The following is a 19,011-nucleotide window of genomic DNA, read 5'->3' as shown; positions in this document are numbered from 1 at the left end:
ATTTTTAAAACATAAACTTGAGAAAATTATTCTTTATAAAATAATTTTCTTAATTAATCCACACCGAATACTCTTGGAAAATTTGTATTTGCAGAATTAATTATGTATGTGTTTTCGTATTAAAAGGTTGCAAAAAGAAATGTGACGTTCAATCTGATTTTTCTGAAATGATTTATTATTCGCTGCGGTTTTCTTTTTCTATCTTTAATGATCTTTATTTTAATGCCTTTATCCTGTATCTTCAATATAGTTAATGTTAATTGCCTTGTTATATTATCTTAATATAACGAGTACAAGTATTTTGTCTAATTTTTATTTAACTATTCTTGAAGAATTATGATAAAAAATAATTCTTTGACGAAATAAATCGACTATCAGGCATGCAAATTTTTTTGCATTATATGAGGCTAAATCGCGTGCTACATTTATACACAATCAAAATATTAAAGCAACATATTTTGCGTGACTTGTGATTTGAAAAAAGCAACTGCGGTATGCATAGCATGTCGGTTGGAAGTGTTAATTGCGTTGCGCTCTGACAACACGATGCAAATTTGTCCTTGAAATAGGTACTAGTCGAGGGAAGATAAAGACAAGGTATTCCTATGGCGAATGAAAATTACGTTCGCCCGATATCTCGATAATAAGAAGAACATCGATAATTTGTAAATAGTTTTAATCGATAACGCGAGAATTTTCTTGATAACAATTTTTAATTAGAATATAAACAAAGCAAATGAAATTTTATATATTATCTATTGATATTTATGATTAAATAGCAACTCATAAACTCATAAGTTTAAGTATCATAAAATTTTTGTAGAGTTTTAATAAAATTATTTATTTTAATATTACTTTATTGATCTTCATCTTAATATTATTATATATTATTATATATTATATATTATTATATATTATATCTGCTGAAATAAAAACGGTAAAAATTAAAGTATATTTTTCTAAAACTTTGATTCAATACACTTGAAAAATTTCATTTTTACATATATTTGGGGCGTACATTGTTCAATCTTTTTATGGTTGCTAAATCAAACGTTGAGGGAACAGAAAGTCAGAGAAGGGAATTTTTCAAGCATGCCGTTCCATTATGCCGTCTAGATGTTAACCTAATTTAACCACCAGTCCTATTTGAATTCCGGACTGCGCCGGTGCGAAGTGACCCAGTACGGGGGTTTATAGGTTACTCCGGTTTCCTGCGATATAGATTTTTCGCGCGGGGTGCGTCCTTCCGCATAGCAGTTAACCAGATACACACATACAAAATCTTCGGTTATATATTTTCTCGTGTAACGTATATAATATAAGAAATGATTATTTGTCCTGTTTGCTTATTATCGATTGTTCTTTGTATATAAAGAGTAAAATACGCGGAAAATGCATGCGAATAATTAGGTTGAACAAAAATACCAATGATACGATAATTTAATTCTACAAGTTTAGAAAGAAAAGGCAGCATCTTACAAATCATCTTGTAGAACACTTGTAGTTACTTTCTTTAATTTTTATCTTTTTTACACTTATCTTAAAATGTTTATATTTATTTAAAATAATGGAAGAAGGGAGAGTGAACTCTTATTCTCTCTTTTTCTGTTATAATACGATCTCGTATTGACAAGTTATTGCACACGCATATTTCATATTGAAAGCTTGTGCCTTATGTAATGAAATGCGGCTAACCGCTTACAGACGGGGGTGGCCGCTCGGTATTGAACGCTGGGAGTTACGACGGCTGTTTACCCAAGTCTTCCACTTACATTTAACTTGATTCGTTCGATATCTTACGTAATTTCGTTGGCCCGATCCGCTTGCCACGAGGTATGTTGCGGGCTAAGCCTCTTGGCATTTACGCGAGCATGATTTTTTGATAATACAAACCGACCGAGATAACATCGTCAGTCTGTCGCGATACGGCATTATAGATGATCACTGAAAATCCAGATATGAAAAGTTATTATATAAAAAATTCTGAGTTTTTTGAAAGAAGTCTGATTAAAATAAAAAAGATTATAAAAATATTTGCAAAAAAATTTTTTTAAAAAGATTTTTTAGAGGCACGTTTTAGGTTCTTATTATTTAGTTATCTTTGATAATAATCTTTCCGCTAATTGCGGAATTAGAAAGCTATGCTAAAATCGTTTGCGCAAATAATTGAAATTAATTCATCCAATCCATATTAACGATTCGCTATTCCTTTCTAGATTACAATTCCACAAGGGAAATTCAATCCTGTATTGCATCACGATATATTCAACTAACCAATCAAATCATATAAAATAGTGATATTTTATCATAATATTTCTAGCTTGAAATTTTAGCGATATCTCTCATTCTGAACTAAATCGAAAGTAAAAACAGAGAAGGTTGGATGGTCAGGATCACCGTTACCTCGCATTCTTGTATTCTAGATATTTCGTGCACACGTGCATTAGACAATGAGCACTATTGTCCGCAACGATCGCGATACAACGATGATACCACGCCACATTCTCCACCCTTTGGCCGCCATCGCGGCGCGCCGATGTTGCCGTCTCTGTGTGTATATGTTTCGCTACGCTACCCCCTCCCTCGTAGCGAGAGCTCCGCTCCATGGAGGTGACCTACTTTGTGCTAGCCGGCTGGAATCGTTGCTTCCGCACACGCCTCGGGATTCAGGTTATGTTGCACCCTCTCCGCGTGCCATCCGCACCCTTCGTCCGCGTTTGCGGGACTGGGGGAGAATAGGGGCAGAGGGGGAAATATAATCGGATCGGATAACGGGTGACACTGTTACGTTCATAAGCGAGAAAAGGATGCGACTGCAGAAAGTCGAATTTTTTATCGACCTTAAGATTAGAAGGTTCACCCAAACTCTGTTGGCCCTTTTCTCTAGATAATTAATGTGATAATTATATTCAGGTATATTATAGAAAATATTCAAATAATTTAAAATACGTAGTGATTAAATTTAGATGATCCTGTTTCACATTTAAATGATATCAGTTATGTACTAAAATAGAGATAATAAAACGGTCAGATCCGTTTTATACAATGCGATTCGTTTGAAATATTACAGCAGCCGAATTAATTAGTCTACATTATGCGAACGCAAAATATATTCACGCGTGATATACGTAATAAAATACATAACTTCCACTTTGGGAAGTACATCAAGTGCCAGATATGTATATTGTACTTATATAAACGTCCGAAATAAAATAGTAATACACCCACAAGATATACTGACACTGAAATATTGCGTCTGGAATTCTTCGTTTCATCCCCCCCACGCGTTATTATTTTCCCCACGCCATCGACCATCCGTTAAAATGTGACGACGACAGCGTCACGCTCAACATGATAATTACTCGTTGCGTTCAGCTCCCTTAATGGATTCCGACGATTACAATGAGGATGCATTTCAATTGTAGAGCGCAGACGTGCGAGTGTAAACGCAGGTAAAATAGCGCGCGCGAAAGCGGAATGTAAACAAGCATTTGCTGCACCGAAGTAAAGAGATACACCGCACGAAATGTACGGGGTAGGAATATTCGCGTCCTGGATGGATGCGCGATGAAAATGTAAAACTTAGAGCCGCCTTTATACACTTGTCCTTTCTGTCACCAATCCCTTTGTATTTCGTCCCCTTTTTACTTTTCTACTAATCTTCTATCGGCCCTTTTATTCCTTTTCCATTATAATTGCCGGCCTGATCTACTTCCAAATATTATCTCCCTTTGTAAATTGCTTGATTTATTTACGAGTAATTAATCATATGATTATCATTAATATCATTAATATTATCATTAATATCATTTTTACCTAGGGGCCTAATAATGTGCTCTTATCTTAATGAACATTTGATGGTTTATCAGTCTCCAGTTTTCGTGCGTAGATATCATTTTGATATACTTTCTCCTCGTTTTATTTGTTAATGTAGATATTTCCATAATGTAAAATTGCTCGTATAGGAATATTATGTCCTAAAGTATACGAGGCGAATATCGCGCGTCTTGAAAAGAACGCGAGTAAGATGAAGCGGGTCCTCACCTTGTGTGTCACATTTCGAAGATAATCCTTCCGTATATCACGCAAAAATATCGCGGATGGTACTCCTACGTTGAAAACAAATGGACGAAAAAATTCTTCCGGGTTTCTCGAAAAACGTTCTCGAAAAACCGCAATAGGAATGCGTGTCGTATCATGCGAACATTACGTCACGCCTCGCCCATGTGGAGACTGCGCAAAACGGACTGACGCGCGATGTCATCCCTCTAGAAAATTTACGCGTTTACACCCATGTTTCCCGGACCATTCCTGCATTACATTCAGCACCTCTGCTCCGCTCGCAATAATTCAATCCCCGATTAGACCACGATGTCCATGACAGGTCACGGATTATTCGCAAACGCGAGGTCAGCAGAGAGCTCCAATAGCGCACACGTGGAGCACTTGTACATACACCCACACACATATATACACACACACACACACACATACACGGAGTAGGAAGTAACGTCGCTTTTTACGAGCCGCCAACTTCGGAACTGGGCCAACCGCGACCGCGCGTCTCGCAACCGTGAAAGCATGCGGAGTTCTCTGGGTCGAATGGAATCCTCGTAAACTGATGTAGAGAATTGATACGTGTGTGTCTTTAAGCAGGAAAGATTGTTATGTGGATTCCGTTGAATTTATTGTATTTTCGTCGGGTGTGTATTCGTCGGTATGAGATATCGCGAATTGCTTGGTCGAAAGAGATGTAGATACATGCCTCTCGCACGCGCAGATGGGATAACGAATCGCTGGCGGTATTTCCGAAAATACATCTCGGTGATGTATAGCCCGTAGTAGCACCGAATCCAGCGTTTCCTGACGTGTACATACAACGCTGCAGTGTTTTCTTCGCGTCTTCTTCCGGATCACCCAATTTCCCAGCAGTTTTCCTCTCTCTCTTTCTCTCTCTCTCTCTCTATCTCTATCTCTATCTCTCTTTCTCTCTCTCTCTCTCTCTCTCTCTCTCTCTCTCTCTCTCTCTCTCTCTTTCGACCCGTATACCTACTCCGCGATGGTGGGGGAAGATTTGCGCAGTGGCCTCCTACCGAAGGGGTGGTTACCGAGATAGTAGTGGCAGTCATGGTCAAGACATTACGATTGTCCCCGGAAGACGGATGTTCGGTATAAACGATGGCCAATAGAGAATCGCGCGACTTCATAAGAAACCCGTAACTATTGGAAATGAAAATTACATTGGGAATAACGAGAACAATACTACGAGCGATGGCAAATAAAAACGAATAGGGCACGGGGAACCGAATTGACGGGAGAGAAAGAGAGAAAGAGAAAGGGAAAAAGGGGGGAGATGGAGGGAGAGAAAGAGAGGAACTGCGAGAGGGTTAACGGGATACAGAGGAGAAGGGATACGCAGAGAACGGGACGGCGAGTAGGGGTAGTGGTACCGGGATGGAGCCTGCACAGAGGTTGCTGTCGACGCCCTGCCGCTGCTTCCTGGTTTCCCTATATTGATTTTCCACCGTGGTGCGAGCCAGACAGAGACGGAACGGAGCCGAGAAACATTTCCCCTCTGCGTTTCTGTGTACGTATGGTACGTATATGTGTGTAAACTGAGTGCCTGTAGAGGCGCGTGGGTGAGTGCGCGCGCGCGCGCGAAGCAACCCTAGAGAGGGAAGCGGGTTGGTGCCTGGGTGGGGATCCGAAGGGCCCGCGCGGTCGTACACGAGGAAGGAAGGAATACCAGGACCAGGGGGTTATATAGGCGACGCATTTGTGGAGAAGGAGGGGCCACCTTTTGCACTTCCACCGGCGTGGAAAGATGGGCACGATTATTCGACATCAGGGGCCCACCCCTTTCTCTCCTCTCTCTCTTTCTCGCTCTCCCTGCTCCATTCGTGCGATATATACTCTGGTATCCGTCTTTTCTCCTTTCCCCCGTGCTCCACTGTGTTGACCAAATAAGTGTCACGGCCGTTTTATTCCAAGGCGGCTCGAAGGCCGCGCTCGCTTGAGTCAGTCATAATTTTCAATATTTGTCTAGGATGAGCAGGACGTGTGCAAATTATCACATGTTTTGCGAGAGATTTATATAAATATCGCGTATCAAATAATATTACATGCATCAGATATACGGTTTATTAAGCAGTAGAATTAAAGCAGTATGATATATAATATTATATGTTTGTATATTCATTATCTTAGAAACTTTTTATATTGAAATAAAAATTCTTTTCGACAGATTCGAATCAGTTTTTCCTTCCATTTATTTTGACTAAGCTTCTTGCATCGCTGAAACTTTACGTTGTTTGAATCATATTTCACAATTATTTATAAATACAACGAGAACTTTTAAAAGCAGAAAAACGGAACGTTAGAAATTCCAGCATCCGTTTACTCAGACATGCTCTAAGAGGAAACATTCCGTTTGCGCGAGTAGACATTTTTCTCCTGCATCGCGCCCGTTATTTTTTGTTACATCGGCCGTTCTTCTCAATTGGTCACCTTCAAAGTCTCTCCTCCGTTATCGTTCTCACCCATTTCTTTCCCCTATAACTCCTCGTCTACTTCCTTTACGAGATGCTAGACGCGTAGAAAGAAATCAGGACAAAGGAATTGCTCGAATGAGAGAATATAGAATGGTTCTTAATACAGACCTATCAAGCAGGGTGGAGAAGATTTTTTTTCATTCGAGAAACATAATTATTTCCAATGTTTCACTATACTTTGAACATTTACAGAAACGTGGAAAGTCAAACGTGGAAAGTCGTATAAACTGCAAAAGATTAATTGAACGACACTATTATACTTTGATAAATTGCAACCATTTGAATCTTCTTCAAATAATGCACACTGAAAAAAATTTTGTTTGAATATTGCCAAAAAAATATTCTGTTGTAGTAACTGTACATCATTGTACTGAACTCTCTGTTTTGATGATTTGAATAAGCCTTTTTTACATCAACAAATTATTTCGGAATATTTTAGTTATATTTATTTGAACGTATCGGACAATATATTTAGTTGGGTAAAACAAATTTTGCCTTTTTCAACCAAGTTTTTTTTTCAGTGCACATGTCGATTAAGATCCATAAATGACATTCTAATCTGATCGCCGAAAGATTATTAATTTTCGGAGGCCGACTTTTTCGAACTTTCTGCGCGAGGAAGTCGGCAATTCCATGGCGTGACGTCCGAAATAAAAGAGGTCGTCAGGCTTTATCAAACTTTCGTCGGAAACACGGCATTTCGGCCGCGTGATAGCCAAAATAAAAGAAAGGAAACGGATGTGCATTAAGGGTGTGGCGACGACGACGACGAAGAGGATGGAGGGGCGAGGATGGCTGGAACTTTTTGAATGTACCCCGTTCTCTTTAACTGCACCCCCCGATTCGTTACAAGTGGTCTATTATGGGCTTTTCTCTCGCATCTTTCGCCCTTGTATTTCTTTCCTGCTTACGCGAGTATAGTATGTTTCCTTCTGGCGGAATCTTCTCTCTATAACACTAAGAACGTTATTTCTCTTATCGTTTTTTCAACCTCTTCCGTCGTCTTCCTCTCTCGCCAGTTTATATATCCTATCTCACGGTACATTCGCTTCACGCTAGAAGGCTTTTTTTAATCAGAAATAAACGAATCTTCTTATATCTCGAAACGGCTCGCCATGAAAATTGAAAATCTAAAATTTATGGACTTTTGAATGTAATTTTTTTTATATATCATGTAGCGACTAATGATCGGTTTTTATTTCGAGACAATGTGAAGATCTGAGTATCGTCTGTGAAATTGTAATTTAAGTGAAATAGACAAATATTTTGCTACTAATACATTTCGAGAGAAATTAAGAGTTATATCTGTCAAAAAACATCAAATTCTAATGATGTACAATTCTTAGAATATATAATTGCCAAAACTTTATATGAGTTATATTAATTTATGACAAAGATCTATATTATTGAATTGTTTAAAATAATTTTTAGTATTTAACTAACTTTTTTTTTAAAAATCTAAGAAAAATTAAGTTATAAGTTATGAATATGAGATTCATAGTCCTTTTTATGTTTTTTAGGATCGTATGACGGCTAATGGAAATTCACCATTAGACAACATGAGGACCTTGGAACACTATCTGAGCGATATTATGCGAGCCAGCGCGGCGGATACTCCGGAGCATCTGAAAGGTATGTCTCATATCTTGCTCTAAGCTGCGCGCAATTGAAACGATATACAACGCGAGCATGCAATATCTGCGGTCGTTCGCAAAGTAACGGCTCAGGATTCCGCGTGTCAACACCGTTAAACCGAAATGCGGAGAATCCCGCATCGCAATTGCGAGAAATCCGCTCTCTTTTGCGTTTACAACGGTTGGGAATGCGTCGAGAATTCAATGAAGTATCTTGCGAAAGCTATCACATCCCCGAGATAATCCTACTCTCGAATCTACGATGCGCGAATATCGAGTTTGACGCGTTAGACGATAACGTAAAGAGTTAGAACAAAACAGAGAGACATGTGAAAAGCTGCAAATATTATTGAATTATTTTTTCGTTTTAAAAACAAAAAAATAGAATAAAATAAAATTCAATCTCACAACTAGTAGATCCTTTTCAAACAAAAATATATATATAATTCAATAAATGATGTAAAACAACGCAGACTTTGTATCCTCCCATAAATTTTGCTTTATCACGCGATAACAAATGCGATTCCCATGATTTCATAAACAGATTATAAAAATAAACATATATGAGTGCAAGTTGGATACGACGTTCCAATATATTTCTTGCTATAGACTTATATATCTTGATTACACGTCACGCAGCAGGTAAAACGTAGGTACTATCCACTACGTTTTACTTATTTACATTGACGCAACGTTTATAATCATAGTGCTATATATATGTATATATTCTGCACATCGATCTCTAGTCGTAACGTTGCATTTAATGCATCGTTTGATTACGTCGCTTCGAGTCTATGTCTATTGCATCGAGGGTGTACTCGAGGTCGATCGCCTCAATGTGAACTCTCGTAAACCGTCCGATACGAAGCTATTGAAATTTAAGAGCAATTAGTGCACAGAGATATATGGAGTCTAAATGTAAAAATATTTACTAATACCGTTCAAATACTGCGATATTTTGCTAAGATTGGATGGAATTTTTATTCCAGGCCAAATATTCGAACGATCATGACAATCGATAGAATATCATCAATATGAAAAAATTATGAAAAATGAATTTTCATGTGATTAGTATGATGGCATTCATTTCCTGCGTGACTGGTGCTTATAAAGTACTATTATACAACGTTACAACGTGACAGTACTACCGATTCTTATATGAATGGGCCTCGAGCCAGCCACCAACCTGATCAACCCAACTCCAAGCGAGACGACTACTCGACGCATTCAAGTCCAAGTACTCTGCACCCTCCACTCGACGCGACTCTATTCGCTTTACGTCGGCACGTAAAGAGACGATGCACGAATTACGCAGTGTGTACGTACGGCATGCGTACGTACGGGTGGACGCACAGAGCGTTGGGGAAAGCAAGACGGCGTAAGCGGCGGAAGCAGGATAGCATGCGTCTCGTCTGTGTCGTTTCTCTCCTACCCCTTTCGCACCCCATTTTCTTTTTTTTGGCGCTTACCCGACCTGTCTGCTGGTAGAAAGAGGGAGAGAGAGCCGGCAAACCCCTCAGACGAGCATTCTCGCACCCTGTAGTCAAGGGCAAGGGTGCCATCGTCGAGCGTCTACTTCGTCGAGCAGTCTCCGTGCGATGAAACCGTATGCCAATCAAGGGAGAAAGAGAGAGAGGGAGGGAGAATAAAAAAAGGATGAACGAAGTCGAGGGTTAGACGCTCCGATGCAAAGTCTCGGATTTTTTCCTAGCGAACTTCAAACGAGCCTACCTATCTATCTACTCGATCCTGAAAGGGTCTGCCACGAAACTCTTCTTTCGTTTCGAAACGCGAAGGTAGGTGGTCGTCCAAATTCAGGACAGTGCTGAATTCAACGGAGTGTCTATAGTCCGACGTCGTCGTTGGGATTTATCGATCGCGCTAGTGCTTTTAGAGTAGACAATGCGAGGCTCCGCGGTAGCTTTTGCTGGCAGGTCGCAGAGAAAATAACCTGGATTATGTGGGTGTACGATAGTCGAGTATCTTTGTTTCTCGCAAGTGCATTACTGAGGTCTTGTTAAAGATATTTATCAAGAAATTAGGACAATATGATAGGGAGTTGATGTACTCTATTACGATATTTCATTAAAATCACTCCTTTTTAGCTTTAATGCTGCTATAATCGATGCAAGAAAATGAAACTTTCTTTTAAAAATTAAGATCGTTAGCACTTGTGCTCATTTCTTCCAATTATTTTTCTATTGTAACGCGATAATGACTCTGCTCATTAAACTCTGTCCATCTTTTTTCAGAAATCAACCTTTTTATTAAATTATATCACACCATCGATGGAGAAAGTATAAAAGATTCAAATAAACTTGGCGTCTTCGATAGATTTGAATCTTTAGATCTTCATTATTTTGCATTATATTGAATTATTTTGAAAATTATATCGCGATGATGTGATTTATGTCGACTATCTTTGTTTCCTGAAGTTCTTTTGTTTTAATCCACTGCACGTCTGATCCGCAATTAAAATCTGATTCGAGAATAGAGTTAAATAATGATGCAGTATAAAGAATGAAGCCCTCATCAATCGCAATAGAGAATATCAACTTTTTAAAAGCAGAAATATAGAGAAAAATGAATAAGATTTAAAAAAATAGATAACACAAAGAAAGTGATTGATGAAAGCAAAATTTCGAGAGACAGCTTTCGAAAAAAGATATTTTTACGAATAGAATTTTTTTTAATTTACAATAATTTAAAAAAAATTTGTTCCTGTCATTAAAATTCCTAAATACTATAAAAAATATCAATCATTTTGTTATCTATTTTGTTTGGAAAAATAGCACACACTGTATAGTAAATGTTAATAATATACGTAGCTAAAATTATTATCGCATTTTAACTTTGTCATTTAACTTTGAATATTTTAACAGTGTATATCCTTTAGATGCGAAGAATTTTAGGAATTAACGATCCTCGCGCGCTAACTTGTGCGAAAATACAAAGTAACCGAGTTAAAGTAGCATCTATCTCGCGGATTATAAAGTTTGAAATTCGTGAAGTTTATCGGCGCCTCCGGTTTTCGGTACGGTATATCTATTAGGAGAAAAGTTATTTGAAGTTTTACGGCAGGATAGGTTGAGATGAGTCGCCCATTTGTTTTTTTTACGGAAATGGTTATGCGAACGAGACAACTTCATCGGTCGTAACTGCTGTTACATCCGGATTTTCTAACAACTTGACCTACTGCTGCAACGTTAAAGCGCGATGACATTTTTTGTAGCGGCAAGTACGCCCCCTCAACGCTACCTTACAATGCTCCTAAAGAACGGAGAGCTTTTTAAAAGAAAAGGCTATTCTGTAATTATAAAACTTGTCTTTGCACTCTCTTCGCTCCGAAGCATTTATCTTCGTGTATCTTCTTGCGCAAAAAAAAACAGCTCTAATCTATCATTTACATAGATATTTTATCCTTATTTCCGACTCTCTCGTTATATTTTCTTGGTCATGTTTATTTAGAAAGATAGAAAATATCCAAAATTAAACGCATTATTTAATAGACAAATACTCGAGTGTTTGTGATGTATATATATTTGTCTATTTAAGTATGTAATGCTTTTCATTTTGGATATTTTATATTTTTCTAAGTAAACATAAAAATATAGCAATATATATATATATATATATATATATATATATATATATATATACGTATAAACATTTCTGTTCAAACAAATATTTACCAATAAAATAGGACTTAAAGAAACTCCAAGCAACATACAGAAAGATATAGTACGATGCAAACCTGTTTGTATGTTCAAATTGAAACATCAAATAGGAATAAATATCTGATCCACAAAACCAATATTTCTTCGAGCTTGAAGTAAATATATTTGTTATTGTTATTGTTATTTCACTTATCTCATATGATATATCTTATCAATTGAAAACTACTGTGATATGTCATATAAAATGCAATGCGTACAAAAAATCAGACAAATTTTGCTTCTTTAATAACAAATGCATTTTCATTCATGGGTACCTTCGTACGGCCACTTCTGAATAAACCGCGATGCGAGACGTTTAATACGCCCGCTTCGCATGCCCTTGAACAGTGCTGGCTTTATAATTTCATTTTCTGACCTATATATGACTATCATGTAATTAGTTAGTAACACGACGGGACTGAGAGAGGGTGGTTTTAACTGCCGCGTTCTCCAGCTACCTAGGGTTTCATTGGATCATACATTCTACTCTCTCTCATTCGTTCTCTTTCTCTCTTTTTCTCTGTCTCTCGCTATACTTCCGGCTTCTCTCCCTCTCCTCTTTCTCGAATCGTACATAAGTGTGTATATAATTGAAAAAGCTGAATGGATAACGAGGGTGTGCTCTGCACATATACGGGTATATCACGACCTTGAAAGAAAACAATTAATACTAACCAATTGTAATACTCATTTTAAAATTAAACATTCTTAGCCGATTAAAAGCCGGTTTTGTAAGGTGCTTTATAAAAAAATCCGTAAAGAGAAACGTGAAATATAATATTTGGATTTGAAATCTACTACTTAAAAATTTTATTATCCAAATAAATGGCTGTCTTTTTTAATACATTATATATTATACATTATATAACACACATATAGATAAAACTTCAATATTGCATTTGAATAAGTGATAAAATAAACAAAGTACAAGGAAGTTCTTATCTTGAAATTAATTAATTTATCAATCTTTTCGCGAGATATAATAGAATCAAGCTTTTATATTTAATGCGGAATGTGCATGATAATATTTCACCAGAATTATTAAATCAGAAAATATATTGTATTTTATTCTCGAATGTATAAAATGTAAAGTAAAAAGTTTTAGTTAGTAATATTATAAAATTGAGCTTTTTATAAGAGAGGAAATGAGGCCATTTAAAAAAACTGAAGCTCACAATATAAAAGAGTATTGAATTTTTTAAGAGATATATAGCTTATACATATATAATGCGTTAACAATTTTCAAAAATTTTATCCGATATTTATTAAAAATAAAATCTAATATTATCGTTCCACACGAACACGTGTTCTACTAAGCGTCTTTATCGATTTTACAAACTTTGACTGGGTTCCAAGAACATGTAGATCGTAGAAACGCGGAAGAGTCAATGAACCTCATTCTATGATCCATCGTAGACTCGATGCGCGTTTCGGTGCGCGATTTTATTGATTTTTCACAATCTGACGCGTTGCTTTTTTCAGTTAGCGGAAGTGACTATGCGCTCTTCCGTTGTTACCTTCTTTCTCTTTAAATTTAGAGTCTGAGAACGTATAGAAGAAAAACGGGATTACTTTAAAATATCGAAGTATTTATAGTACTAAATACACTATTTTGAATTTTGATAATTTTAGGAAATTTCCACATACATTTTTTATTATTATTGGTTCTCAAATTAATATATCTCTAATTGATATATCTTTATCTTAATTCACTCGAGAGATAAAAAAATTAAGAATTGTTTCTACACATTCCTTTTTACATTCGTCTGTCAAACTCATCGTAACCGGATCAGTCTCGAACCTTGTACTTTCTTTCGGAAAATTGCGCGATCCTTTTATCCTTTTTCTCGCTTAGACAGAAGAACCTTTCTTACCAAATCACGAAGAGAATCACAGATTAGGATCGCACGGCCGTTTCATCAGACGCGCGGTGTGCCAGTCACAAAGTGGCGCCATCCAGATACGATATTGGCCGAGATTATGTGAGGAGTCGAGGATGCGGGTGGCTATCGATCGTAGTCGATATGAGAAAACTTGGCGAAGCTAAGGTAATAGCCGCGCCGCGGCCGGTTTGATAGAGCCGATCGGTAGTCGGTCTCTTTGGTTTTTCCTTCAGTTCTCGAATCCTCGTTACTCGTTCCTCTTCCTCGAGATGTTTCTTCGGGAAGAAGGAAAATATTGGATCCGTTTGTAAAACGTCGTACAGATCCTCCTTTTACGGATTCCGTTATCCGCGCCTCACTGAAAACGATAGAAACTACTCGCGCTTGTCTTCTCAATTGCAAAGAAAATAATGTGATTTTCTGAATTCATGGTTAATATCGCGTTTTTGATTGATCCCTTACTTTAGAATAATATTTCTATATCTTTATTCTATACTTTGCTTTTTATCGTCATGTATCCTTCACAATTTCTGTAATGTCTTGTAATTTTGTCCTTTTTCATTTTTTTGCCATTGTATAGTTGATATAATTTTCAAGATTGCACAACTTTAAATTCTCAATTTAAGCATAAAGAAATTATATTTTGTATTTTTTTCAAATTAATAATAATAGCCATGTCGAAATGTTGCAACACATTTGATTTTTTATTTCGACAAGCTGCATTTCAGTACATCATCAATTTCTTAATTTTTCAAATAACATATCAATAGATTTTTTAAAATTATAATGATCCTAAGAAAGTAACTTTTTTGCGAAGCCACGAAAGAATGAAAATAATAGCTGTTGTGATACAGAAATAATACAAAAAAATTATTCAAGAATTTAGTCATCGTGAGTATTTTAGCTTCTTTAAAATTTAATTAGAATGTTTAATAGGTAATTGATTGAATGACTATTCCATTTTTTTGTCTCTTCACAATCATTAGATTTTATCACTATGTACATTATATTACATATCATGCGTTCTTATCAGACATTACCTCATTTTCTTAAGACCATTATCTGATATGTTATATTTGACATGTTGTTCTGCGAATCGTAAAAAGGTTGAATAATTCTGTTAATCAGGCCAGTTCATATTCTGGAATTTGTACATCATTTTTATATCGATAATTTGGTGATATCGACGAATGTCACGCAATCTTGCACAACAGTGAATATAAGTTTTTTTTTCTTTTTTTCGACTTTATGTACGATTTTTATAAAACTCGAAAAAAATTACTTCTTTTCTTGTGTATTTATTTATTACTTATAAAAATAGTTAAAATTATAAATCACGTTTTATGATTTATTTATAGTATAATTCAATTATATGAAACAAGAGTATATTTCATTATCTAATCGAAATGAGGACGTAACTAGAGCGATGCATACGTAATCGCGTAGGAATAAATATACATGCCATGTATGATGCATGATATGTATAATATTATTCTTACGTATTCATTCCCAAATATGTTCATTCCTAAATATATATATATATATATTCATTTCTAAATTTATACAATAATCAATTTTCATGATTGCAATCATAGTCGAAAAAAATCAATTCCAAATTAGATGGAAGGAATCTATCGTTAAAATTAAACGTCTATTAAACTTTGCACGTCGAATCAATAAAATCTTTATTCGATCTCTCTTCGATTTATTCGATTCTAAAGAGCAATGTAATATTCTTCTTAAAGTGCAAAAGAGTTCTAATCGAAACGATGTCGTGCATTCTTCTCTTTTCGATGACTTTTCAGATTTCGAATTTAGATTTGCATCTTAAGAAGCATCGCGTTGTTTGCCGTGTAATCTCGCCGGAGCGAAATATCGATCTAAGAGTGCCTGACTGAAAGATTAGCAATAGCTATGTGACGGTGCGTAATTAGGTCGCCTTTTGTTAGGAATCGAGCTCGTGCTGTTCGTGTGTTTCCCCGACTATCGACCGAGCGCAGGTAGCTTCCAGGTGATGGACGAGTCAGAAAGGAGGAATGCTGCCATCTCTGAGAAGCTACGGAAAGATGACACAATCGCCCGACACGTCGCGGCTTTTAATTAAATACTTTCGTGAGATAGCAAGAGAGAGAGAGAGAGAAATTACAATAAATGAGCTCTTGCAGTCGTTTATTATTTCCGCGTGCGCGATTTTGTTCCACGTCGAAAGCGGCTGATCATTTCTCTTTATCGGATAAAAAGATGGTATCGGAAATGGGACGAATCGGCGAAATCGTAAAAATCGAACGAGATATTCGATAAATATATAACAATAAGATACAAAAACATTTTGACGATTTTTATAAAGAATTTTTACAAAATTATATATTTTTCTAACGCGAAGAAAGTCAAATTATGACAGTATTAAAATAATGAAATGAAAAACATTTGCGCACTGTTCTTGCATTTTTTTCGCAAATTACGTTTGCGATTCTCCTCACGCGAAATGGCACAAGGGCTTATTTAGAGATTGGGATGGAGTTGGCAATGCGCCTATTGACCGAATGCCACCGTAAGCCGCATTGCAGTGACCTGCGACAACATGCCCTAAAAATTGTCGAGGGAAAGAAAAACTTTTAATTGCGACGATTTTACGAAAGTTGTTCATGTTGCTTTAATTTATGTCATCGGATATATATTATATTATTAATAAAATAATAAATCTTAAATTATTTCTGATTTTTTTTTCTATAACAACGATAGCAATACTGTTATCAAAAATAATCACCAAGGCATTAAAATTTAATCAATTAATCTGCAATGATAATATATCGGCACGTCACAGATATGGATCTGTCTAATTTCGCATTCTTTTTTTCTCCCCCTCCTTTTTTACTTCTCTCTCTTTCTCTCTTCCTCGTAATTAAAATGTATAGACATAAAATAAATTTTGAATATTTTTTTTCAATTTTTTACACCGACAAAATTCATTAAGTTAAAAGTTGTTGCCGCATCAATGTAACATTAATATGTTCTCATCGAGAAACATTAACGCATTAATCCATAAACAGTCTGAGTTTAAAAGTTTTATATTGGACACATGAGATGCGTTTGTAATTAATATGAAAGCTCGCATTAAGGGAAACAGGACGTTGATTATGTGCGCCATTATTCGCTATATATTTTTTAGACCACGGACAAATTATAAATAAACATTTGACGATATATTCGGGTAATCCCTTGTATCTTTCGTCCCTGCGCCATTAGCGACGTACATTTAAGCTGTTATGTAGCCCGACGTCAAAACAAAGCTCCGCAAATATCCCCGGAGGACAAAAGACCTCGTATCAAAGAATAAAAAAAAGGGTGGAAGGATGACGGAGAGGGAAGGAGAAACGATGGAGGGAGGAAGGTGAAAATGGATGAAAGCACTGGGCAGACGAATGAACGACACATACTCGAGAAATGGGAGATACTTCAGGGCGGCGAAAGTCCTTCTCAACCTTACGCTTTCATGTTATCAAGGTCAAGTTTGAGCTTATAAATTATTCCAATATTTTCTGTCTTTCGTATACGATCTAATCGCGATATAAACTCATGTCCGCGCGCGAATACTTATTTCTGCGTAAAATCGAATTTTATTTGATTCTGTCAAGCGCATTGATCGCAAGAACCCTCGTTAGAAAACAAACCTGTTAGTTGCGAAATGAGTTAAAGACGAACGAAACACGCGGCCGTATCTTGTACTTTCTCTTCAAGCGCGGAATTTATTTTCGCATATTTATGAACGCGTTAAAATATTGACATTCACTTCCCAATCACAGTAAATTACACTAACAACGTCACGCCCTTGTTATACTCGGCTCGCGATGATCAGCGGGTCAAACGCTCGGGCGAAAGTCACGGCACGACTTATTCTCTCGAGAGTTTCTCGACCTGTTTGAGAGACCGCAACATTTATTTCCGCGGTCCTGCAAAACCGCAGCAGAAAAGTTTTCGCGTTCGTGCGATTCGCAACCGGTAAAACATGAACAGTTACAGTTCTTTTGCGAATAACGTACAGCGTGTCTATTCGTTACTTTAACAATTTTCAGGATATTAATTTGAGGTATACATTTGCGGTTAATGCGAAAAACATGGAGAAATTGAGTTTAAATCCGCTAAGAATCTTTAATATTAAAATTATTTATATTTAGATATATAACGTTAACTGTTTTATAAGATTTTATGTATTATTAACTCTTTAATTAAATGTTGTTATACCAGTATTAGCTATTAATGTAAACTACAACGTGATTATCCGTTTCGTCATGTTCCAAATTGATGTGTACTTTACGAGGATGGCGATTGGAGATCGGCGGACGCCGAAGTTTCAAAGCTGTGCCTGATTAATTGACACTTAATCATTCGATTACGTGAAAGAGCCGCTATATCTCGACCCCTAGCACAGTGAATTCATTAGGGAAATTAATAAGCAGCATCCTCGATGCCGCGCATTTGCAAATAGCTTCTTTCCCCGAGCACTCCGCGCCACAATCAAATGCCCGGCGGGATCAATCTCTATCATTTGCCGTGAACTAAATCGATTCGATTGCGATCGTTCATATAGATTACAGTTCGAATAAATACACACAAAAGATATACATACATAGCTTTTAGATATAAAAATTAGATAAAACATAAAATTTTTAAATATTCAAATATATTTAAAAATATATAAAATTTTGAAACAAAACATGTGTATAAAGAATTAAGAAGTCGAAAAAATAACAATATAAAGGATATAATCATAAAATTAATTGCTATGTTGAATCGATATTATATCTTACATAAAACTGCATAAAATAAATCATAATTTTATATCATAATTTTATGCATAAAATATTTAATAAAAAAAATAAATAAAAATCAAATTAAATAACTGTTATGAAATTAGTTTAAGAAATATATCATACATAAATAATTTGTTAATATATTATCAAAACGCGTAAATATGATAATTTCATGTTATATTTTCTCCGAATAACGTAATAATAAACTCGAAGAGAAGACTATATAAAAATTGGATATAAGAAAAATTGATAAGGAGGGAGTAAAAGAAAAGTATAAGAACATCTCGCATTACAACCTTCAAGATTTTCGCTTTATCAATTCGACGATAGTATCTAATGTTGCGAGGGCATAAACGAGAATCAGAGTGTTTCACCCAATCGAGGAGCAATTAAGACTTTTTTGCTGTTCCGAACGA

General features: G+C 36.1%; 1 protein-coding gene across 1 annotated transcript in view; it reads left to right on the top strand.

Annotated features, from left to right (window-relative positions):
* Nucleotides 1-19,011, top strand: part of LOC105256488 (cytoplasmic polyadenylation element-binding protein 2) — a 125,881-nt gene that overhangs the window by 7,773 nt on the left and 99,097 nt on the right. The window contains exon 2 of the mRNA XM_011266431.3: nucleotides 8,072-8,183. Coding sequence (XP_011264733.1) covers nucleotides 8,072-8,183 — 112 coding nt within the window. The remainder of the gene's footprint in view (nucleotides 1-8,071; nucleotides 8,184-19,011) is intronic.

This window comes from Camponotus floridanus, unplaced genomic scaffold, assembly GCF_003227725.1.
Source record: "Camponotus floridanus strain SB8 unplaced genomic scaffold, Cflo_v7.5 scaffold1, whole genome shotgun sequence".
NCBI classification, from domain to species: Eukaryota; Metazoa; Arthropoda; class Insecta; order Hymenoptera; family Formicidae; genus Camponotus; species Camponotus floridanus.
This window is presented reverse-complemented; position numbering and strand designations above follow the sequence as displayed.